Source organism: Gracilinanus agilis, chromosome 5 (genome assembly GCF_016433145.1).
Source record: "Gracilinanus agilis isolate LMUSP501 chromosome 5, AgileGrace, whole genome shotgun sequence".
Classification (NCBI taxonomy): domain Eukaryota; kingdom Metazoa; phylum Chordata; class Mammalia; order Didelphimorphia; family Didelphidae; genus Gracilinanus; species Gracilinanus agilis.
Window position 1 is genome coordinate 162,896,496 of NC_058134.1, and position 25,266 is coordinate 162,921,761.

General features: G+C 33.0%; 1 protein-coding gene across 1 annotated transcript in view; it reads right to left on the bottom strand.

Moving 5' to 3' along the window:
* PCLO (piccolo presynaptic cytomatrix protein) overlaps positions 1–25,266 on the bottom strand; it is a 555,993-nt gene that overhangs the window by 114,611 nt on the left and 416,116 nt on the right. Inside the window, exons 14-16 of the mRNA XM_044677248.1 lie at positions 20,868–20,918; positions 9,936–10,066; positions 5,088–5,114 (exon numbers count right to left, since the gene is read on the bottom strand). Of these exons, the coding sequence (XP_044533183.1) occupies positions 5,088–5,114; positions 9,936–10,066; positions 20,868–20,918 (209 nt within the window). The remainder of the gene's footprint in view (positions 1–5,087; positions 5,115–9,935; positions 10,067–20,867; positions 20,919–25,266) is intronic.

Genomic DNA, 25,266 nt, shown 5'->3' on the forward strand with positions numbered 1-25,266 from the left:
CAGAGGAAAGTATTTATTATTTCAATATGAATTGACAACAAAGTTTTAAATTCATATTTTCATTGATGAGTAATTTTACAGTTATCACAAAAAATATCCTATCAGTTTTAAAATTTTTTTATTTGTTTTCAATTAAGCATTAAAGCAGAGATATCAAAGATATATATCAAAAGCTACGTTTTGAGTATATCTCATTATGGTTATATTTTGTTCATCAATGATGCCAAAAACATTTAAAACAAAACCTGGTAGACTGAGTATTCACAAGCATTTTTTAAATTTGTGGATAAAGGGATATTATTTCACATATAATACCATAGACTTCAATTTATACTGAATTCAGACTAGGTGAATGTATATTTAAAGAAATGCACTGTAAAACTTGCAAAGCTGAAAAGAATTGTTTTTCTGATCAGTTTAAACTCAAATTATCATTTAACTATTATATCAATATCCATATTGTCAAATAAATCCCTGAGTTATCAAATAATTTTCATTAAATTATAAATTAATTTTAATATAGTATTTTAATCTCTATCATGTTAGTAAGCAATTTCCTTTTTCTATTACCTTTGCAGGTACAACTGACCATGCAAACTCAAAAATATTGTCCAGGCTCATAACATTTTCCCCTTTACATGAGTTATATTTGTCTATAGCATTCTCACTAAAAGGCTGGAATCTATAGGTACTTAGATTATTACAGAAAAAAGTGATTCTTCCTTATATGAAATATAAATTGTCCTTAGTAAAGATTTAAGGAAGGGAACTGAAAAATCTTTCTCTTGTCTGTATGGCTGCAAAATGTTTTCCTTAAGAGAGATAATAGAGAAGAAATTCCTATCATTTTCTATCCCACTACAAATCTTGAAATATGCTACCTAACAACTAAACTTGTGGTTGTTAAATGAAAAAAAAAATCCAGCCAATTGATTGCTTTAACTAAGCAAGTCCTATTTTCATAATTTCTGAAAACAACATCATTAACAACAAAATTAAACAATATTGGGTGGTTAATTAACAACCTACAAGATAGTATGGGAAAAATTGTGAAATAGAATTAGTATTACTTAACATGCATGGAAATTTTTTTGGGTAATTTTTTTATTTTTTAATTTTAACTTAAAAAGTTTTATTTTCAAAAGTCTATATTCAGGAATCATTGTGGAAAAGAATTCTCAACAATATTTCTTTAAGCTTTACTGCTATTGTTTGAGTTATTGTATCCTCATTCGCAGAAATCTTTTAATTGATTTGTTCTTACATTTAGGTGTGGTTGTTGATATATCAAAACATATTTTCTTCTTCAGTTAGTACTTCCCCTAATAAAAATTGTAATATATATAAATATATATATACACATACATACTTATACATATATATGCTTTGAAAGGCAACATTATGTGGGGATTTTTTTTCTTTTATTTTTGTACAGATTGAAATGAGTTTTCTTTTAGTATCAGTACTTTAAAAATTCATAAAAAGGGGCAAGCTGGGTAGCTCAGTGGATTGAGAGCCAGGCCTAGAGATGGGAGGTCCTAGGTTCAAATCTGGCCTCAGACACTTCCCAGCTGTGTGACCCTGGGCAAGTAACTTGACCCCCATTGCCTACCCTTACCACTCTTCTGCCTTGGAGCCAATACACAGTATTGTATGTAAGACAGAAGGTAAGGGTTTAAAAAAATTCATAAAAAACCTACATAGGCCCAGAAATACTTCTATTAATGAAAAAATAACCATGTAGAGGAAACCCAGAGTAGAACAAGGCAAAAAAATTCTAGTCAGCAAAATCTAGGTTATACAGTCTTCCACTCAAGGGCATAAAATTGGATCAATGTGAAAGAAAGCAGTATGATTTCATTTATCTGTTTAATGACAACCTTCTGTCTTTAATGAAAACCATCTCTGAATTGTCTAGACCTCAATTATTCAGTCAATGCATCATTCACACACTTTGCTTTCATTTTCCTCTCTCCTATTGTTTGACTTTTGAACAGTGTCCCACTCATTATCACTGTCACCTCAGGATAGGAAGAAAAGTAAACACTAAAAAAAAGAACTAATTAGGTTTTCTGTTTGCTGGAAGTAAATTTGGTAAAAACTTAAAATAAGAAAGAAACTAGAAATATTATAGATATTAGTATGGCACAATTATCAACCCAAATGAAGCCTTTTAATTTCTTATTGCATTATCCCATTACTACAAGTAATTGAATAATACCTTATATGATTTAAAACTACTACTACTAATAATTAATACTTATATAGTACTTACTTTATGCTAGGCAGTGTACTAAACTCTTTAAAATTATTATATCTTTAGGAGCAACGACGTTGGTGCTAACATCCACTATACCCACCCCTAGATATATGATATACATTATACCACATACATTATATCAGTGATGGGCAAACTACATACAGCCTGTGGGCCAGATGCGGCCCCCTGAAATGTTCTATCCAGCTGAGCAACATTATTTCAAATCTGATGAATACAATACAATGAAACTTCGAAAGAGTTGCCTCAGAAACAGACTGACAGATGAGTATTTCCTTTCTTTTGGCCCCCTCTTTAATAAGTTTGTCCATTACTGCATTATGTGATATAATGTAATATAATACAATGTAATGATTTAATGTCATTAATATGATATAAATGACCAAACATAGCATAACATGACAAAGGATGATATAGCATGTAATATAAAATTTATAATAAACCTAACATAACAATATAATATATATTCATATGATGATTTTTAAATTTAATTACTCTTCCCAATTAATAAGTACTATTTTCTCTCTGTTCCACCTCTCTACTTTCTAGAAAAGAAAAAGAGAAACCAAAATCTTTCAACAAACATGAATACTTAAGAAAATAAATTTTCATATCTTCCTTGCCCAAAAATGTGTATCTCATTCAGCATATATATATAATGGTTTACCTCTGTGTGGTGGTTTTTAAATGACATTATCTTTTAATCTTCATGGTTCTACTCACACCATGAAAGAGATTGAATGTAAGATCTGCTATAGCACAATCTAAGATTTTCCATTTATTTCCAACTATTATTGTTTTAACATAACCAGAATAATTACTGAATTCTATCATGCTAAATTGAGAATAACTAAACATTTGATATTTTTGCTCCTACATACTCTAGATAATAAGACCAGAAGGTTCTGAATAATGTGATTGATATTGTTTTTCCTAGAGCAACACTATCTCTTTGAAACAGATTTGTTTTCATGTATACTTAGGAGAGATATGGAAAGGATTCTTGTGTGACACAGTCAGCCATAACAAGAACCAACAACCCAGTCAAATTTCCTTGCTTGTGATATTATGTTGCTGTAATTAAATAGAATGTTTCTGGGCAAATGAAGGGCTGTGGTGACTAATCCTGTTCTTTGAAATACTTAAGTATTCTCATGCCTTTAAAAATTTGAATGTTTATTATTATTGTTGTAGTTTGTCAAGATTAGTAGAGATGCCATTAAAAACAACATACAAAAATAAATGCTTTAGGAGGATTGTTTGGGGTAAAATTAAAATGGTTGTCATCCCACTTCTACATCTTTACCAAAACAGTACATTCAGTGTCATGGAATTAAGAGATTTCAATAAAAATTTGGATAGCAATTTATTATGTTAGCCCTTTATGGGAGTGCAAATGATCCTGCTGTTTCTGCTATCCTTTTGTTAGGTAGTTGGATCAGTTTCTTCCAGAAATCCAGCTTCCTGTCTTTGGTCTATAAAATATATGGCATATTCCCTTTCAGTTCACAGGAAATTGGGAGGAATGGCAGAGCTCCAACACCCTTAATGGAATAGCTTGGGGTCTATTGTGAAGGTAGTACAATATTTAAGGATGTATGCCAAAAACATACTGTTTAGAGAAAGTGAAGAGCATATGGAAGTAAAAAAAAATACCTGAGGCTAGGATTAGGGTTCAACCTACCAACAAAATTAGGAAGTTTATCTGATGGAATTTTAAAAGAATGCATGCCTTTTGAATCAGTAAATAGTACTATTACATAGGTATCCCAAAGAGATAAAAAAAAAAAAAAAGGGATGGACCTGTTTGTACAAAAATATTTATAGCTGTGCTTTTTGTGATGGCAAGAAATTAGAAAATGAGGGGGTGTCCCTCGATTGGGCAATGGCTGAACAAATTGTAATTTATGATGGTGATCGAAAATACTATTTTGATATAAGGAATGATGAAACGGTTTATTTCTATAAGAAGTGAAAAAAAGGATCTACTGAACTGATGTGGAGTGAAATAATTAGAACCAGAAGAACATTATGCACAGTAACTGAAACACTGTGAGACAATCTAATGTAATAACAACAATGCAATGATCCAGGACAACTCTGAGGGATCTTTGAGAAAGAATGCTTTCTACTGCTAGAGAAAGAACTGTTGGAGTAGAAATGCAGAAGAAAACATGTGATTTATCACTTGTTTATTTGTGTATGTGATTTTGGGTTTTGATTTTAAAAGATTATTATAAAAAGGAATAATATAGAAATAGGTTTTTGAGTGATGAAATACTTATAAAACAGTGGAATTGCTTGGCAACTATGGGAGAGAGGAGGGAAGAGGGGAGGGAGACAACATGAATCCTGTAACCTTGGAAAACTTATGTGTATATTTGTTACTGGAATAAAATTTTAAAAAATTAAATCATAATTAGAAATATTAGTTTTAATTTTTTTCTGTGGAGTTTCTGTAGATTTTAGAACAAATCATGAATATTTATATTTAAATGGAATTTCATTATTTGAATTATCTGATATTTTGAGTCATGCTTATGAGAATTCACTTTTTATCCAGAAACACATACAGGTTAATGTATGTTTTTATTGCTCTATTCAAGTTTTAGATCATCAGAAATTTGATGAAACTCCAACAGTATAGCAACATCTAAAGGCAGATTAATAAATCATCAGGCCATGGAGGGGCAAGGGAACAATTAGAGGTGCAGTGATTCTATATGCAATCATGCATGCATGCAAACACTAAATATGCACAATTCCAAAGGCAGTTCAAACCATGACACTAGAAAATAAGCCACTCTACCTTGCATTCTGGACAACCATGACTTGGCTGCATGGGTTCAACAAGGGACAGAAAAACGGGGAAGTTGGAAAAGAGCAGCAGGGGTTAAAAGAAGAGAAATGAGAGAGAAATATGTGAATAAACAGCAATAATTACAGAGACAAGGAGCCAGATCCCAACATTAGAAGCAAGAAGGAAATAACCTCTCCCACCCAAACCTAGTTGATGTGATTTGGAACATACTCATGATTTATAATTTTCAGTTTAAACTATTGCTAATAGAATTAATGCTTTAGGCAGTCAAATACTCGGAGGCATTACCATTCTACAACATCTTGTAGCTTCTAGCAAGGCTATATGCTGTCTAGCAAAATCTCATACTGATAAAGTTTTGTAATCTGTTTTCTAATTGAAGACTTTTCTCTCTCTACTGCAGGTAGTGGCAATTGCCAGATTTTCTTTAATTGGCCAAAGATTTTAAAATGTACTCAGAAATGAAACAAATAGTGCCCTTGATTACCAAGTCATGGTAGAAAATACCTCTAAGTGTTTTGCTTCACCAAACATAAAAATTCATAATGTTTTCTTCTGTTCAGCACTTTAATTATGAAACAACTTGCAATACAATTGACATTTTTACAGAGCATCCTATTTTTTGGTTGTTCCTTCCCCACCTCTGCACTCATTCTTTCATCTTTCCCTGTATCAATTGCCCTACCAGTCCCTAATATTTCAATTATCCTTCATAATTTTAAAGGTAAATATGAAGAGCTCATATTTTGCCAACCAGAATCCTAGATGACTCTCAGCTATTCACATACTCCTGAATAGAAAATTATTCAATTTTGCTGTCTTGGGCCCACTACAACTTTATGTTATCTCATCCCAATTGAGCCTTCACTTTAGAATGGCAAATATTCAACTTATCCTCAACAGATTCACTATCACACTATCCATCACCTTCTCAATTCATCCCTTCTTTTCATTATTTCAGAAAAAATTCTGCCTCTTATTTCAAAGGAAAAAATTACAGAGTAGTCCCTAGAAAAATTTCCCCACTCCCTCATTTCAATCATTCATATATCTGCTCCCCCCACCCCCACAACTCATCCATCACTCTTGTCTTAGTTAAAGTGCTGTCCTACCATGGGGTAGGGAGCCACTCATGATATCATCTCTTCCTATATTACCTAGCAAATTGCCTCCATCATCATGATGCCCCTTCCTTTTCTTCTTAAATATCTCCCTATCTATTGGCTTTTGGGATTTTTTCCATACTTCCTGCAAACATGTCTATGTTTTCCTCATGTCATCTCCATCCTTATCAAACCTTCACTTAATTCTAACATCTATCATTCAACTTAGGAAAGAGAGGAAGGAAAACAAACTTTAACCAAACACCTGTGGACAAAACATTGTGGTTAAATGCTTTACATGTATTATCTCATCTAATCTTTATGACAACCCTGAGATATAAGTACTGTTATTATTTCCATTTTATAGTTGAGGAGATAGAGATTAAGTGACTTGTCCAGAATCATACTGCCAGTAAGTATCAAGAGATAAAATATGAATTCAGCTCTTCCTGATTTTAGACCAAGGGCTCTAAACTGCCTATATATTGTGTTTGAAATGTCTTCCCTTTTCAGTTAATCTTGAAAAAGTCATTTATGTTAGGTGCCTCCACTTCTTTCATTCTCCTCTATATTCTATTTTCTAGCTTCCAATATCAACATTCAATTTAAACTATCCTTTTCGAAGGTATCAATGATTTATTGGTTGCTTTATATAATTATCTTTTCTTTTCCCTCAACCTTGCCATTTCTGTAGCAATTAGAACTGTTAATCATCTGTCTTCTCCTTTTCCTCCTGTCTAACATTGCTTTTCAGGCCCTTTTGCTGGTTCTTCATTCATGTCATATCCATTAGGTGGACTGTGGCCCTTCTTCTCTTTTTTGTACTATACTTGGCGACATCATTGGTTCCATGGATTCAATAAAAATCTTTATGCTGATAATTCCCAAACCAATAAAACTTATTTTATTTCATCACCTGTGTTACAATTGCATCAAATGAGCTTTTAAGGTCTTCATCTAGATATCCCAATGCTGGGACAAATTCAAATACATTCAAAGTGAATTCATTGTCTCCCCTCCAGTCTTCATCTCTCTTCTTAACTTCCCCATTACTTCTTAGGGCACCACCACAATCCTCCCACTCACTCAGACCTATGACTTCAGAATCATCTTCAGTCCCCACTAGCAATGGTACTAAACAAAGAATCCAAGGTCTACTCTTGCACATCTCGCATATATAGCACTCTATCTCTTACTAACAATCCATTTATTATACTAATTCAAGCTCTTATCACCTTGTAACTTAAATATTTAAATAGCTTTATAACTGATCTCCTTGCATCACATGTATTCCTACTCCAATCCATCTTCTACTAAATTGCTAAGATGATTAAAGACAAAACAAAACATAGATTCTGTCATTGTGCTACACCATGAGCTCCAGTGGTTCTCTAAGACTTCCAGGACCAAATACAAAACTATCATTTGGCACGTAAAACCCTTCCCAACCTAGTCTTTATTATTTTAGTCTTTTTATACCTTACTTTCCTCTTTGGACTCTGCGACCCAGCTACACCTGCCTAGTTACTGTTTCTACAACATGACATGACACTTTTAATCTTTATGTCTTTTTGCTGGCTACACCCATACCCAAAATGCAATTTCCCTGAAACTCTTTAGTTTCCCTGGCTTGCATGATGTTTCAGTTTGAATCTTACCTTTTGCAGGCGATCTTTCTTGATTCCCTAGTAACTAGTGCCTTTTTCTGCCAGTTTTATTTCTATCTACTCTGTATATGTGAGATATGTTCCTAGAGATTTTTCTGCTGTTCCTCCATTAATATTTAAGCTCCTTGAGGGCAGAGAATGGTTTTTTACTTTCTTTGTATCCTGAGCACTTAGTAGTTCTTAAGAGATAATGTATTTTTAATTAATGTTTGTTGATTAATTGTTTAGTAAAGGTTTTGATGTAATTGCTTCTCAGATATAGAATAGTCAGCTTATTTCACTCATATTAACTCCCAGTCTAACTTTCTAAGTTTCCATTTATTACATTAAATCATGGAGGAGTTTTAAAAATATTTTAAACCTTTTTTGTTTGTGTAAACCTCAATTCCAGAAGATAAAAGTAGGGTGATTGAAAATAAAAATGTGACATTATATAACAAATCACAGTACTTAAAGTAGTTTAAATACACTTTCTGATTTTGTTCTTACTTTTGCCAATTTCAGTTATTATATTTAAGAAATTTAGGTTGGGAGAAATCAAATAACTTGCACTAAGCCACTCAAATAAAAAGCTAAGAAGGCACTAGACTACAGTCTTTTGATTATTAGGCCATCCACTTTCATGACTTTAAATTGAATATTTAATCAAAGTCCTGTAGGATGCTGGGGTTGGGAGGTTTACTTGTTTTGCTTTGTTTCTTTTCAGACTGGACTTTAGGCTTCACTGATAAAAGGTATTACCTGATGTCACACCCCCTCTCAAGGTTGATTGCCACCTGCTTGGCAATTTCCTTTGTCAAGAGAGTTGACTGGGGATACTGAAAGATTAAATGACTTGTCTAGACTCCAGAGCCAGCATAACTCAAAAGGTCTTAAAGGTCTTGCTGACTTTGTTGCTATTTTCTTAGTCTCTTCTCCCATTCTACTTCCCATGTAGTTAAATCCCTTTAATTCCTCTGATATAAACGGGGCAGAAAAAACCATAACAGTGGTCAGTCACCACAATAACTTCATAAAAGCCCTTTAAATATGATTTATAGGCCAGAATATAATCCTTATCATATTCCATTCAAACATTAAGCATCTTCGATGAGTTCATACTTTGTAACAGGCAAATGATAAATCATACTTGTCAAAGTGCTTAAAAAGGAATTTTTGTTACTTTCTAGTCAAATTTTTGAAAATAACTAAATATTTTTAAGAAACAACTCTGATAAATACTTAGTAGTTAATAATTAAAATGTACTATTTTAAAATTAAGTTAATTCATGTAGTTTTCAAGCAGATTTCAAAAGTCTAACAAACTTGAAAATTAGCACAAATTTTTAAGTTTTACTATGTTGCCCTCATCTTAATTGACACTGCCTCAATTCATATTAAAAATACATTAAACATCTATCCTGGCTCATTTCCTCAAAGTGTGAAGTGAAATCATGGATTTTTGAGAGTTAATTACTAATTAATATAGGTTGTCTACCAAATTGTACTAAGTATATGCCATGTGAAAAAGATGAATTAAATTTTAGGATAATTATTTGGAAGATAAGACTGTTAAGGTAAGAGCAGTTAAGAAGCTTAGAGGATAAAGCATTTGGCCTGGACATACATCTTCTTGAGTTCCAAGCTGATGTTAAACCCTTGCTAGCTGTATGATCCTGGACAAGTCATCTTACTGTTTATCTAAGTTTCTTCATCTTTAAAAAAGAGTTAGAGGAGGTAATGACAAAAAGCCACTCCAGTATCTTTGCAAAGAAAATAAGAAATGACATCCCAAAGATTCAAAACAAATGAACAATAACCATAAGACTGCTAATATCATCAGTGTTTTTTTCTTTAAATTATAAACTATAGACATCAAATTGGAAAGGAACCAAAAGTCATCTAGTCCGAACCTTACATGTTAAAAATAAGAAAACTGAGGCCCAGGAAAGTTAATTGACTTGCCCAAGGTCAACCAGGCCATAGGCATCAGAGGCAAGATTTAAAACCAAGTTTTTAATGGGGAACAACTTCTCTAATGGAGTTTTTAAATAAAAATATTTATAATAAGTTTCTTTTTCACTTACCCTCTCCCGGGAAGAAGATAAACCTTAACAAAAGGATCAGAATATCCATTGTTGTCTCTGGGCACAAGGTTTCTTGCTTGAAGAATGTGTATGATGAGGTTTCCAAGGTGTTTGTCATAGTTGATTTGAAGCTATAATGAATATTGCAATATTTGGTTGAGTTGGTGGCTTTGTCTACATTCAAATAAAATTCACTTCTTTCAGGAAGTTCTCTTTTGACTCCTTCTGCTCATAATGGCCTTCCTACTAAAGAGCCTTTCTTTTGCAAGTAAGTGATACAAGGCATATAGTGATGGGCCTAGGTCTTAGAAGAAGGAGGACTCATCTTCCCGAGTTTAACTGGTCTTCAATAGTGACTACCTGTGTGACCCTGGGCAAATTGCTTAATCCAGTTTGCCTCAATTTCTTTATCTGTAAAATGAGCTGGAGAAGTAAATGTGTAACCACTCTAGCATCTTTGCCAAGAAAACCCCTCATGGGTTGTTGCAAAATTGGTACACTGATGCATTGCTGGTGGAGTTGTGAACTGATCCAACTCTTCTGGAAGGCAATTTGGAACTATGCCCAAAGGGGTTTAAAAGATTATTTGCCCTTTGATTCAGCCATATAACTGCTGGGTTTGTACTCCAAAGAGATACTAAGGAAAAATACTTGTACAAAACTATTTGTAACTGTGCTTTTTATATTGGCAAAAAAATTGGAAAATGAATGGGCATCCATCAATTGGGGAATGGCTGAACAAATTGTGATATCTGATGGTGATGGAATATTATTGTGCTGAAAGGAATAATTAACTGGAGGAATTCCATGTGAACTGGAATCATCTCCAGAAATTGATGCATAGTGAAAGGAGCAGAATATTGTACACAGAAAGCGAGACACTATGGCACAATCAAATGTAATGGACTTCTTTACTAGTAGCAATGCAATGATCCAGGACAATCCCATGAGACCTCAGAGAAACAACTCTCTCCACTTCTAGAGAAAGAACTGTGGAAGTAGAAATACAGAAGAAAAACATATGATTGATCACATGGTTCAATGGGTACATGATTGGGGATTTTGGCTTTAAATAATCATTCTATTGCAAATATTAATAATATGGAAATAGTTTTTGAACAACTATACATGTATAACCCAGTAGAATTGCTTATCAGCTCTGGGAGGGGGGAAGGAAGAGGTGTGGGAAAGAACATGAATCATATAACCATGAGAAAATATTCCTAATTAATTAATTAAATGCCCACCCCAACCCCAAAAGAAAACCCCTCATAGAGTTGTGAAGAGTTGGGCAGGATTGAAACTAATGAACAATAACAATGTTTTCAGTGTGTGGAATTTTGTATTATCATTATGTGTATTGGAAGGCATCAAGGGAGTTCAGTAGACTGAGCATTGGTTTTAGAATCAGTATTGATCTAAGTTCAAATTTGACCTCTTGTCATTCCTAGTTGCGTGATTCTGTGAAATTCATTTAGCCTTTGTCAACCTTAATTAAGAGTCCCATTAAACCATGAGGGTCTCAAGAGCAGGGAATCTGTAGGTGTGTGTGTGTGTGTGTGTGTGTGTGTGTGTGTGTGTGTGTGTGTCTTTGTCTTTGTATCTCCAAAGCTTAACATGGTGCTCAGTCCATATTAAGGATCTAATAAATGCTTGTTGACTCAGTTCCTTCATATTCCAAGTGAGGATAATTGTATCTATAGTACCTATTTCATAGTTTTCTTATAAAAATGAATTTAGTAACATATATAAAGTTTTTTTCAAGCTTTAAAAGCTTTATATTATTGTCACTGATGTTATTATCCCCATATAAATTCATTGATAAAAATCAGAGATCTAAATTTGCATCTCATTCCCAGTTCCCAAACCTGGTACCTATCACAATAGGTTCTTAATAAATGTTTGTCCCCAAATTTGTTGAATTATCCTAGAAAAATAATTTCTCATTCACTGCAGCAATACTTGTTGTCTTTTAATTAAAATAACTACTGTACAGAAAATGATTAAATTTTTATTTAATATTGAAATATCTAATCTTATTCCTAGTTCTTACTAAAGGTAACACTTCACTTCTATATGTCATAAAGAGCTGTCTGATGATCACAAATATTAAAGCCTTCATTTTTCAGATGAAGAACATAAAGATTCAAGAAGTATAAATGGCTGGTCCTAAGTTATACATCTAGTAAATGGAAGAATCAAGTATTCTTTCTACTATACACTTCTTTCTCATTCCCCATTCACTTCAAAGGAAAATGAAAAGTGCAGGCTTGTTAGAATATGTTTCCGAAAGAGAAAACTTTACGAGAATACTACTTTCATTTTAAAGAAAGTCTTTGGTGTTTAGAACAATGACTAATTCTTTGAATACTTATGGGCTCATCACAACTAGAATGTACAATTGATATCTTTTGTCAGAACAAGTAAATTGCTTTTTTCTCTATGTGATTAGCCAGGGGTATTGAGATAGATACTATTTAGAGACAGATACTTCAGGCTAAGAAGATAAGTATGGTGAAAAAGGCATGCAGTTAATGAATTTCTACATGTTATACTAACTCTCTGATGGTAATCCTACAGCTCTTCACTCATTCCATAGTTTTGTACAGAACAAGAGCTCAGGGTAAAATAATCTGTTAAAGTCATTTTAATTTGGGAAACTAGAATAAAGGTATTGTGACACTTATAATTGATGGTCTGCATGTTATTTTAGCTATATCTGCATAATGTTTAACACATTGAAAAATGAGAACAATTAAGCGAACATGCAAAATGACAACCAGGTCATTAAAAAGAAAAATAATTGCCTCTGATGTCTGATGAATTGAATGATTGCTTTGGCATTATGTAAATATAGCTCTCTTTCTTTTGGACATTTTCTTGCCAATTAAGAAAAAAACCTACAAATTAAAAAAAATAAACATCATCACAAAATTATATAAAGAACTTTACTATGTTGAAAAATCAATGGGCTATTAGATTGTCTACATTACTCTTTCAGATTGACTATTGTCTTTGATTATTGATCAATTGTGTCAAATTGAGTGATGCTTTAGAATTATGTGTGGTAAAATATTGAATTCATTTTTGTGCTTACCTTAAGCTATGTTTGAATGAGTTTTACAAAGATTTCTGGCAAAATTCTAGAATAGATTATTAAAGACATACTGGTAAGCACTTAAAGTGACCATGTACACAATTAGCCAACATAGTATATTTAAGACCTAGTTATGCCAGATTCAACCAATTTTTGAAAGAATTACTAGACTGTAGGTGAAGGAGATATAATTTATTTAGGATAATCAATATTTAACAAATGGTCACATGGTACTCATGTGAATAATATGGAGAAAAATGTACTGTATAATAAAGTGTGTTCCAAACTGAATGATTGATCAGACACAAAGAATATTAATACATGGATTAATATCAGGTTGGAGGGAAATCTGTCTTATTGAACACTTTAATCAGTAAGTCTTAATAATTTGACTTCCTTCTGTCCTATTTTATCATTATCACTTGGATAAAGATATGGTTGGTAACATGGGCTTCAATGTCAAAAATAATTATTAAAATGTATATTCACATAAAAACAACAAAAAATAAAAAAATAATTGATATACTTAATAGATTTATATATAATATTTAGCTTGAAGGGAAAGTTAATATATGGGATGAAGAAACTAGGATTAAAAAGATCTCTATGGGTTAAAACAGTGGGTTAATGCTAAGTTAAGATTTAATAGGTTAAATGTAATCATAAAAAGTCTTAATGTATAAACTTAAAGTTAATATTAAGAGCTGGAAGAAAAAAAATTCAAAGTAAGTTATAGAAAAATAAATCAAGACACAGAGATATTAAGTCAATTGCTTGAAGTGACACAAATCTTAATTATACAATAGTAGGAAAGTCCGGATAGCAGGTTTCATGAAACAGACCTGTTTTCAAACAAAAGAGCTAATGGAATCTTAGATTGTATCAAGAGAATATTAATGGGGCAGCTGGGTAGCTCAGTGGAGTGAGAGTCAGGCCTAGAGACAGGAGGTCCTAGGTTCAAATCTGGCCTTAGCCACTTCCCAGCTGTGTGACCCTGGGCAAGTCACTTGACCCCCATTGCCCACCCTTACCACTCTTCCACCTATGAGACAATACACCAAAGTACAAGGGTTTAAAAAAAAAGAGAATATTAATGTTGTAGCCAAAGCAAGGGACATGACATTCAGATTCTCAACTTCCCTGTCAGAGAGATTATTTGTATTGCTTAGCACAAATTTTAAAGGGGATGTTTATAAGGAACAATGTATCTAAAGACCAGGATAAGAAAAGATAATTAAAATTATTCCATATGTGGCTTAAGTGAAGGAATTTGGTACTTTTCAATCTAAAGAACAAAAGACATGGAAGACTTATGGAATTTTAATTATAGAGTTGACTTCAAGATCTCTCAGGGAACTAGTGGTAGGGCTAGAATTCAAACCCAAATATCCTTGCTTTGAGCATTTATGAAGTATTAAGTAGAAGGAATTATGCTAAGAGATAGGGATATAAAAAGAAAGATAAAAATAAATAACAGCCTACATCCCTGTTAAAAAACAAAACAAAACAAAACAGTGTTAGGTAGATTGTCATATTCTAGAAGCACCAAGTTTTTCAGCATAGCTGGCTTAAAGATTATGTGGAGAGAGGGAAACTGTTAAAAAAACAAACAAACAAACAAACAAAACCTTGAAAGATAGGAAGGAGCCAAGTTGAGGACCATGTATACCAACTTTTATTTGGATTCTAGAAATAATAGGAAAACACAGGATTTAACTGAGTGAAATGGTATGATCGGATAAGAAAAAATAAAGTATTAAATGAGTCAAACTATATCAAAATTACTTCTGATAAGGGAAATTAGGGAATCAATCAGGAAGTCATAGAATTTGGGTTGAATGATGAAGGATGAAAAACAATGCAAACAAGTGGAGATAAGAGAGGATGACATTCTATATATAGGAAACTGTGTACACAAAAATATGAAGGTAGAAAATAATTGAATACATTCCAGGAGTAGATTTGACCAGCTAATTATAGGATGAGAACAATCTAACATTTATATAGAACTTCAAAATTTACAAAGCACATATTATGAATTATCTTAAATTCCTAAGAACTCTATGAAGTAAGGACTACAAATTTTTATCTCATTTTACAGATAAGGAAACTGACTCAGAAAAGTTAAATGGTGAGGAACAATAACTGTGACACATATGGAAAGGCATGATGGCATTAGATTATAAAAGTGTTGGTTATTAGGCTAAGGAGTTTGGACTTTAGGAAGTCACAAAATGATTTCTAGAAGATAATTATTATATTATACCTGTACATTGAGAGCAATGAGAGCAATTTCAAATTTTCTAAGATGAAACTAGGTTAATTATCTTGGCATCAAACTATTTTAAAATTCCTTTCAAATATTTTTATTGATATCAAACCTTACAGGACATCTAACTTAACCTCTTCATCTCTTAGATGAAAGAACAACTACACAAAGGCTAAATTATTTGTCTAATATCACAAAGGTACTCAGGCTTCAAACACTGGTCAATTCAAGCCAAATTTGATGTGCTTTAAAAAAATTATTTCTCAATCTCAATCAACTCATCAAAAACTTTATATACCCTGAATCTGACACTATAATAAATATATCCTGCCACTATTTTACTGCTGAATACTTACTCTATATCTTTCATCTTTTGCTCTGGAAATAGCAATTAAGTCAACAATCATCTTGCCTTTTGAAAGGGCACATGTGCCCTAAGGTTCCCAAAGGTAATAGTGATCCACTGAACCTTCTTGAGTAGTAGGGTGATATGATTAAATCTATAACCTGGGGATATCAATTTGGCAACTACACAGATGATGAATTTGAGGGCAGAGAAAAATTAGAATACTATTTGAACAGTACAGGAGTGAGTAGCTCTATGAGTAGAAAAAGGGAGGCAATAAAACCTCTAGAGTTAAAATTGAGAAAAGAGCTTGCATTTGAGGATTTGAATGAAAGTAAAGTCTAGTATGATTCTCAGCTCATGAACATTGGTGACTGGAACAATGATCATAGCTTTAGCAGAAATAGGGAGAATGAGGGGAAATGTGTGTGTGTGTGTGTGTGTGTGTGTGTGTGTTTTGTTTGTTTGTTTGTTTGGAGGAGAGACATAATGAGTTATGCTTTGGAAGTATCATTTGAAAAGTATAAGGGCCATCTATGAAGAGATGGTCAATACACATTTGGTAATGTGGTACTGTATCTCAAGGCTGAGATGAGGGCTGGTTATATATACATATATATATATATATGTATATATATATGACTTCGATATATATATTTATATATGACTTCAATATTTATATTTGCATAGAAAATATAATTTAACCCAAGAGAGTTGAAGAGATTGCTAAGAGAGGCTATAATGAAAAAAGAGGAAAAAGCTGAAGACAGACTCTGTAAATATAACCATATGTAGAGGACAGGGCACTGAGTGGACAAAGGGAACTGAGGAGTACTGAGAAAAGTAAAAAAGAGAGCAGGAGGGCACAGTATTACAAAAGCTCATGGAGGAAAGAATATCCATGAGGAAATGGCCAATAGTGTCAAATGAGGCAGCCATATCAGGAAAGATCGACAATGAAAAAGGGTCCAATGGATTTAAAAATGAAGTGATCACAGGCAAATTTGGAGAGATTGTTTGGGATGAAATTTAGTTTACATGTAGGAGAGTGGGTGAAGATATTGCTGGAAAAATACATTAAATATTGTGGAGATTATCTTGACCAATAATCTTTCAGAGGGTGTAAGAAACTTTAGGTAATTTTCCCATGAAAAATTCTGGGCAAAAGAAAATAAAATGGTATGAAAGGGTAAAGTTATGTAGAAAGAAAAATAGTGAAATAAATTCCTTTGTTCCAGAAATAATTATGTTAAATCTATAAAGGGAACCCAAAATTTAAAGTAAAAAGGAATACCTGCAGTTGTTTTCATTTTGATTTTCTCATTACTAACTCCATCTATATACAATCTAAACATTTATTGCAGCATAATCTACTTTTCCATATGCAGTAACAAAAATCTGTTGCCATTTCACTTTATAGAAATATTTCAAGAAAGAATAAAAATATCATTGAATAAAATTGGTACTAGGATAAATTCTGAGGGTTCAAGTAACAAATACATGCAACAACATAGAGTAAGAGAAGAAAGTAAAGTAATAAAAGAAACCCATATCTGGTGATAAAAATCTCATAGGATCACAGATTCAAAGATAGTATGGACCTTAGAAGTAACATAGTTAGATTTGCATATTTTAAAGATTAGGAAATTGAGGTACAGAAGGATGATTTATACAAAGTCACCAAAGTCACAGAACTAAGATTTCAAACCAGGTCCTATTAATATAGTGTTTAGGATATCCAGTTAAGACAGAAATATGGCTAGAAATGGAAAATCAGAAGCATTTTATGATATATTCAATCCATCATTAAGTCCTGTCTATTAATTTTTCTTAATCATTTTTCCTATGTATATTTTTCCCATTCCCATTATCATCACTCTATTTCTGTCCCCTATCACTTGGTGCTTAGGAAAATTACCATGTTTCTTAACTGGTTTCTTTGCATTTGATCTCCATACTATTGCTAAAAGTTATCCTGTACCCCAAGATCAGATTAATTGTTCTTAAGTAATGTTATAAAAAATAAAAGAAAATGATTCCTTCCCCTTGAGCCCTTGTCTTAATTTTCGACACAATGACTCACCACAGGGTTTGAATAGGTAACAAGGGGATTTATTAATACCAGGGTCGGTCAGAAGGGGAGGGGGTTCAGGGTTTTCTAACTGCTGCTAGGGAAAGGGGTGAGGGTGGGGGATGGGTCACGGAGAGGTTAGACAGAGAGAGCCCGGCTCTCCCAGTCAGGAAGATTTGACTGCCTTTTAAGTAAAGTCTTTATCAAACCTAGGGGTAACTTATTTGAGGATACTCCAATTATCTAAAAAAAATTAAAACCCACAATGTTCAATCGCCAAGCCCTCCCTTCCAATCAGAACCCAAAGGAAAATCAGGGAAGGGGAGGGATGGAGATGGGAGATCAGGGAGTGGTCCAGAGAAATGAGATAAGTCCAAATTTCCCCAAAACAAAATAAACACAGGCCAAGGCCAAAGCGATTAGGTCAAAGCCAAAAGGCCAAAGCAAAAGCTTCCAGCCACAGCAAAAGCCAGAAGGCAAAAGCCCCGTCAGTTGGAACTTCACCTCTATTTATAGCTTTAAGTTCTAACTGACTTTCTGAACATTCTAAGATGTTTAACTGATGTTTTGTGACCGTTAGAAATTACAGAAGCAAAAAGTTTCTGTTAGCCACCTTGCATTACAGTAATCACCTTCTTGATATTCAAAGACCTTTATGTTCACCCTAGATTACCTTTCCAGATTTCCCTATTATGACTTTGTTGCATTAATAGCCAGAAGGGTCCATTCCCATACTTTATATTTTCCTACTATTATGCATTTGTTCATGATATTCCACCTACCTATTGTTTCTTTTCCAGGTAAAGGAATCCTACTAATCTTTCAAAGACCAGTTCAAATTCCTCTTCTCGGTGAAACTTTCATTCTTAGTTATTACTCTCAATGAGCCCACCCCAATCTACAGAGACTTCTGCATTGAGAAACCACTTAATGTCTGGGCCACTCAGGTGATTCTTTTATAAATATCTATTGGTGCCTAGCTTTGATTTTTTACATGTCATATTGTTGTTCCCCAATCACTGTTAGGCCAGATTTCTTTGCTATACAGATTCCATCTCAAACCCAGTACATGATCTTATTTGCTGGGGTAACTTTTATTTCCATGACCAACTAAGTCACTTTATCTATTGTTCCAGTGATCTGGGCTTCAGAATTATGGGCCTTCACATTTGCTAGTCCTGAATGCTGCAGGTCCCTGGCCATCTTCCTTCCATGATTTTTTTTTTAAACTCTTACCTTCCCTCTTGGAGTCAATACTGTGTATTGGCTCCAAGGCAGAAGAGTGGTAAGGGTAGGCAATAGGGGTCAAGTGACTTGCCCAGGGTCACACAGCTGAGAAGTGACTGAGGCCAGATTTGAACCTAGGACCTCCCGTCTCTAGGTCTCACTCTCATTCCACTGAGCTACCCAGCTGCCCCCATGATTTTTTAATCAGCATTCTCCCTCCCCATCGATACCCACATATATCTTTCTTTTTACCTTGTTCTCTCAGAACATTAATCAAATTAGCACTGCCATTTGTGGAAGAGACATGTTAACCAATTGCTCTATGACACATTTAACAATCTCTATGATTTCCCATCACTGTCATTATATGTATTGTATTTTCAGATCAGAATGTAAGCTCCTTGAGTACAGAGACTATCTTCCTTTTTTGTTTTTTGATCCCCAGTGCTTGACACAAAATAAGTGTCTATAAATGTCTTTTAATTTCCAGATTTAGATTAGATATTTAAGGATGGCAAGATTTAATTATGCTCTTCATTTTTATGAACTCCCTAAATCCATCAGCACAGTGTGCTTCACACAGATGGTATTAAAATAAATATTTACTGGTTGATTGATCATTGAGGATACTGATTCAGTCAGTTAAAGAACATTTCTAAAAGAGGGAAATAGACTAGTATATAATGGAATCTTATGTATTTATAGCACTTTTAAACTAGTTCAAAGTAATTGAGGTTCTCAAGGTTTTTGTCACTGAAAAAATTTCAGAAAGTTTTGAATAACAATTAAATCAACATGACCACTCATGGAGTGAAAACTCTGTTTTCAAAAGCCTTTTGGAAGGAATCTGAGACATTATTATTGATTCTTTTTGAGAACAAAGAAATTAGAAATCTAACAGTTGTAAATGTCCAATGAGGTGATTTTCCTTGTGGAGTTAGGGAGATTGTGTGTGTGTGTGTGTGTGTGTGTGTGTGTGTGTGTGTGTGTGTGTGTGTGTGTGTGCATGCACTTGACTTTGATCTACGCTATCTATAAGATAAACTATGAAAGTTTATCTTCCTCATAGTTAGAAAGAACATTAAAAAGTGACTTTTATATAGTGAGCCTAGAGAGAAACTGTTAAGAATGTGACCTTGAGAGAAGCTAGAGAGACTGTTTTCCTGTCATGGCTGGAGATAAGTCAGGGAACATAGAAACTATTATAACTTTTATTTAGTTAAGAGGATTTTTATGAAAAGACTTTATTTGTTATCCTGAGTAAACTAAATGGATTCCTCAGAAGTGGTCATCTGCATTTATAATGTGGGCTCGAGAAGATGCTGGCTTTGATCTTTCATAATGCAAAATTATTTTAATATATCTTGTTTTATTATTTATTTATGGCCAACAAATTATGTATTTAGCAGCTTTAATATTTTTAATCTGAAAAGATCAGATTATTTCAGTATATAAAGAAACACAAACAATTAACATGGGAAAATAGATTTTTTTTTCAGGCTTTAAAATAACATTTGATTGACTAAATAGCTTTTATTTGGGAGAAAAAACATTTACTAACTAATGCAAACATATATAAACATATTTCTTTATTGCCCTACAGTTCTGAATAAGACTGAATATGGGGATCAAGTAGAAGCTTGAGAGATGACCTGAAAGTTAGCTTCATGATCTGTGTAATCCCATTACATGTGAGGAGTTATTCTCTAAATCTTGTTATAAGATAGTACCATGGTCATTTTTATTCCCTTAAAATTCATTCCAAGAAAAATATTCTTCTCTAAAAATGAAAATTAAACATTTCTTAAAGTCATAAATAAAAAGGACATTTTCTGCTCCATTGTTCACAATATCAATAATGTCAATGGGAGGAGTTTCTCAAAAATATACAATAACAATTAACTTAATTTATATTTACGTACCTGAATTTCTCCAGTAATTGGATGAGAGACAGACTTTGTTGCATCAGTGGGCTGTAATAATAAAGAACACATGCAAAAATTATTACATAGAACAATTATATTCTGAAGTTTTATTAATTTTGATGGTTATATACTTTTGATATTAAAACATATTGCATTCAATCTTCAGTTGATCTGTTTCAAATAGGGTTTTTATTTTTATTTTTTCTTTTCCTACTTTCCTACCTTCATCAATATGATTAGCATTTTAAGGTATTGTATTCAGTTATATCAGAAATAATAGCTTGCATTGTCTCCACTTTATAGATCACGAAAGTGAGGATCATAGTGATAAAATGAACTGTCCATGAATCAAGGTTAGTACGTGGAAAAGATGGAACTCAAAACCAGTTTTTCAGATACCAGGACTCTTTATACTATACCATGGAGCTAGCATTGAAAGTTTTCTTTGGGGGGAAAAAAAGAAAAGAATCTTTGCGGCAACTAGGTTGTTCATTGGATAGAGAACCAGGCCTAGAGGTAGGAGATTCTGGGTTCAAATATAGCCTTAAACACGTCTTAGCTGTGTGATCTTGGGCAAGGCACTTAAAACCAATTTCCTAGTTCTTACTGTTCTTCTGCCTTGGAATTGATACTTACTATTAATGATTCTAAGAGAGAAGGTAAAGGTTTAGTAAAAACAAAAGAAAGTGATCTTTGTCACATCGAAGTATAAATGACTGATTAAAGAATTGTGTTCATCATTTGTTGCATTTATCTTAAATGATAAATGAGAATTAGATTGTTCCTGAATTAATAATATAAATGGCATCATATTTAGGCATTAAACTGTATTTATAAAACTGCAGTATAAAAAGATTCTATTTTTTTCTTTTATAGAAAATTCTTATATGTAGCCATTCATTTGTAGTAGCATTTTTTTACATAGTTGTAAAGGCTTGCAATATATTAGGTGCCCATAGATTGGGGAGTGGCTAGGAGAATGAAACATATGAATGTACAGGAACATTGTGTTTTGAGCCACTATAGTAAACTATCACCTACATTTTCTAAATAAATTGTCAGTAATGAAAATAAATATTCATAGACAACAAGACAAATTCTCTAATGGAATTCTTGGAGATTTAATCTTGTAAACGAAAAGAATAATCTTATAAACCAACATAAATATAAATGCTGCTTAGTCATTAATATCCATTTTAAAAGATAAACTTTAATGAAGAACTTGACATGAACCTTCAAAATAATTCAAAAATACTGATATTCTGTGGCTTTGATTCAAAAATGTGAACAGAAATGACCATAAAAATGATGTGGGAAAACATGATTTGGTATCAAAGAATGAAAGGAAAGCTTGTATGCTACTCTGAAGCCTCAACCCAATATATCATAAGTACTTTCTGTAAGTTGTATGAAGCTATGAATCATAAACAATGAATGACATCATAAAAATAGATTTTAATGTATATAGAAATAATTTTGAAACCATCTGATGTAGCTTATATGTAACTTAAACATTGGCAAGTTAGTGTTTAATAGAAAGGGCAAAGATGGGAAGGCATTGTTTCTAACTGCAGCAAATGTAAATGAATCTCTTTAAACAAGTTTTCACCAATAAAAAAGTGAAATGGAAAAAATATACTATTAAAAACTTCAAGAGAAATATAACTGGTATAAACCAACACTGCAACAAAGAGGCCAAAGGAGCTCAGCAAGCAGCTTATCTCAAAAAGTACTGACAAACTGCATAAAATTGAGACCTAAGGAAAGTGACAGTCTAAAGGACAAAGTGGTTTATAAAATAATTCAGGGAAAGATAATAAAAAAGAAGTTATAAACATCAAAAAAAGCAGCTTAAGAAAACTAGTAATCAGAGAGCTAGGTGGAAGAGCCAGTAGCGGAATCAAATGATCTAATGAACATTTAGAGAAGAAGCTGGAAGGGCAAAAGAAACAGGAAGCTAGATAGAATTTAGTAGAGTTTTAAAAAATAAATACTGAGACAACCTCATTATCAATTATAATGGATACTTTGAAACTGGAAACTACCCATATGACATGCTGTGTCATGGGAAGAAAACATAATAGCATTCAAAATGAAGTCAGGAAGAATGAAAAATATGAACTAACTAAATGAAACAGAAAGTTGTATGGGATGAAGTATGATTTTCCAGCTACTGTTGTATTGATATTTAAACTATTTGTTATCACAAATTCAATTCAATTATCATTTATTAAGTGCCTGCTATGTATGGCTCTGTATATAATCCTCAAGTGGTATAGAAATACCTCCCACACCCCATATAATAAAACAATTAGAGTAGAGCTCCATTTTGTTGGGTTAATTTCCCGTTTAAAATAATACAAAAATATACAAAAATTACATAGGCACTGTGGAAGGGATGTGACCTGAATCATAAGCAGTTCACACTTCAAGCAAATAATGGATCCATCCAAATATATAGAAAAATAAGTGGAAACAATGCTGAAATGAAAGATTTTTTTTTTCATTGAGTCCTATGGGTGGAGTTATGTTGAAGAGGAGAAAATGATAAGGAGCACACTTGGTAGCAACAGAAGGAAAACCAATGGTCTGATGGAGGATAAAGGAAACTATTCAGTATTTTCAGCAGTAAAGATCAGTTTCAAGTAATACAGGACTAGGAACACAGGTATCGAGAATTATTTATATTCTTTATCAGCTAATCAACAAGTATTTATCAAGTGTTCATTATATAGCAAACACTGTCTGACACATTATGTTTCAGGCACCATTCCTGATCTCAAGGACCTCATGGTCTCTCTGCAATGAAATCATATATACAGGCATGTCTATTTATGCAAAATAGATACAAGACAATTTTGTGAGTGGGGAGGCACTAGCAGCTGGAATAATAGGAAAGATCTGTGGTAGTGGGTAGTGTTTGAGATGAGCTTTGAAAACAGCTAGGAATTCTAAAAGTAACCTTAAAGGAAGAATTAGAGGAAAACTATCTACTTATGTAGAATTATTATTGTTTTTCTTTTGTTAAACAGTCCAATAGAAGCAGCAGAGGAGAGGAATTGAGATAGTTGTACAAGTCAGTAAAAAATATCCATATGGACCTTTTCTGAAAAAAAGAATTAAGACACAGAGAATCTGACAGAAGAAGTCAGGGAAATTATGCATATGTCCTTGAATAGTCAGTGTCTGGCAGATATGTAATCCAATGGAAAGTTGCTAATGAATCTCTGATTATTGGGAGCTGTAGAATTCATCTGTTCTGAGAAAGTCTAGGAGGGGTGTACAGGTAATTTTTTCCCTTTTATGTTACAATGCACCATTTTGAAGATGGGGAATGACTGGTTATGCAAAGGGAAAAAATAGATTCCCTATATCAGGAGTGTTGGCTTTCGGGAACTTTAAATCTAGGTAAAAGGGATATTTTTAACCTAAATTCCACATGATGCTCTTGATGAGTTGTTATAAAGCTAATGGTGAATTGATACTTATGTTTTTCCGTTTAGGAAAAAAAAGTTATTTTATTTTCTTCCTGTCAACAAAATAACAATGTGACCAAGTTTGATGATGAAAGGCTTTTATTTTCAAACTGGTGATTTTACTAAAATCAAACAATTTCCCCTTCTCTCTGCTGCAAACAAAAAAGAGCAAATGAGAAGTCCTGCTCCCCAGAGGCAGATAAGAAATATGCATTGGTCTTAATCTTGCTGGGGAGAGAGAAGGCAAGAGAAAACTGAGCTCCTTGCCAGAAGAGTAAAAGGGCTGGCCAAGACAGCTTTTTTTAAAGAAATGAGCTCCAACATATTTAATATATGTGCAATTATGTACATGCCTAATTTTATTGGAAGTTAATAATAATAATATACTGTGGGCTGTGGCCCGATCGATTATTCTAAGACACCACTTAGTGCAATGCCATAAATCTCAGAAAAATTATTTAGAAATAAAATCTTGGGATTCCATTTCATGTGTAAATATTAAAATGCTGAATCTATTAATTAGAGTACTGTATTTGACTACTGAGTGTCTTGGTGGCATCTAGATGTTACAGCAAATGGAATGCAGCACTTGGAATCAGGAAAAGTTGAGTAAAGAGGTATATTATCTGTGTAAACTTGGACAGTTCTCTTAACTTCTCTGCCTCTTATGTTGGGAAGGATATTTCACTGACCAAAACAGAAAATATGAACTCATCCATTGCTGTTCTTATTCCCATTTTACAAACTTCACAGTCTCCTTTGTAAAATGGGAATAAGAGCAGCAATTGATTGATGTATATATGTATATGTATATATATACATATACACACAAATGTTTGTGTGTATATGTACATATATATATGTCATAAATATGATATTGAGGGTTTTGACCATCTCTATCAAGTAAGAAATTCCTAGGT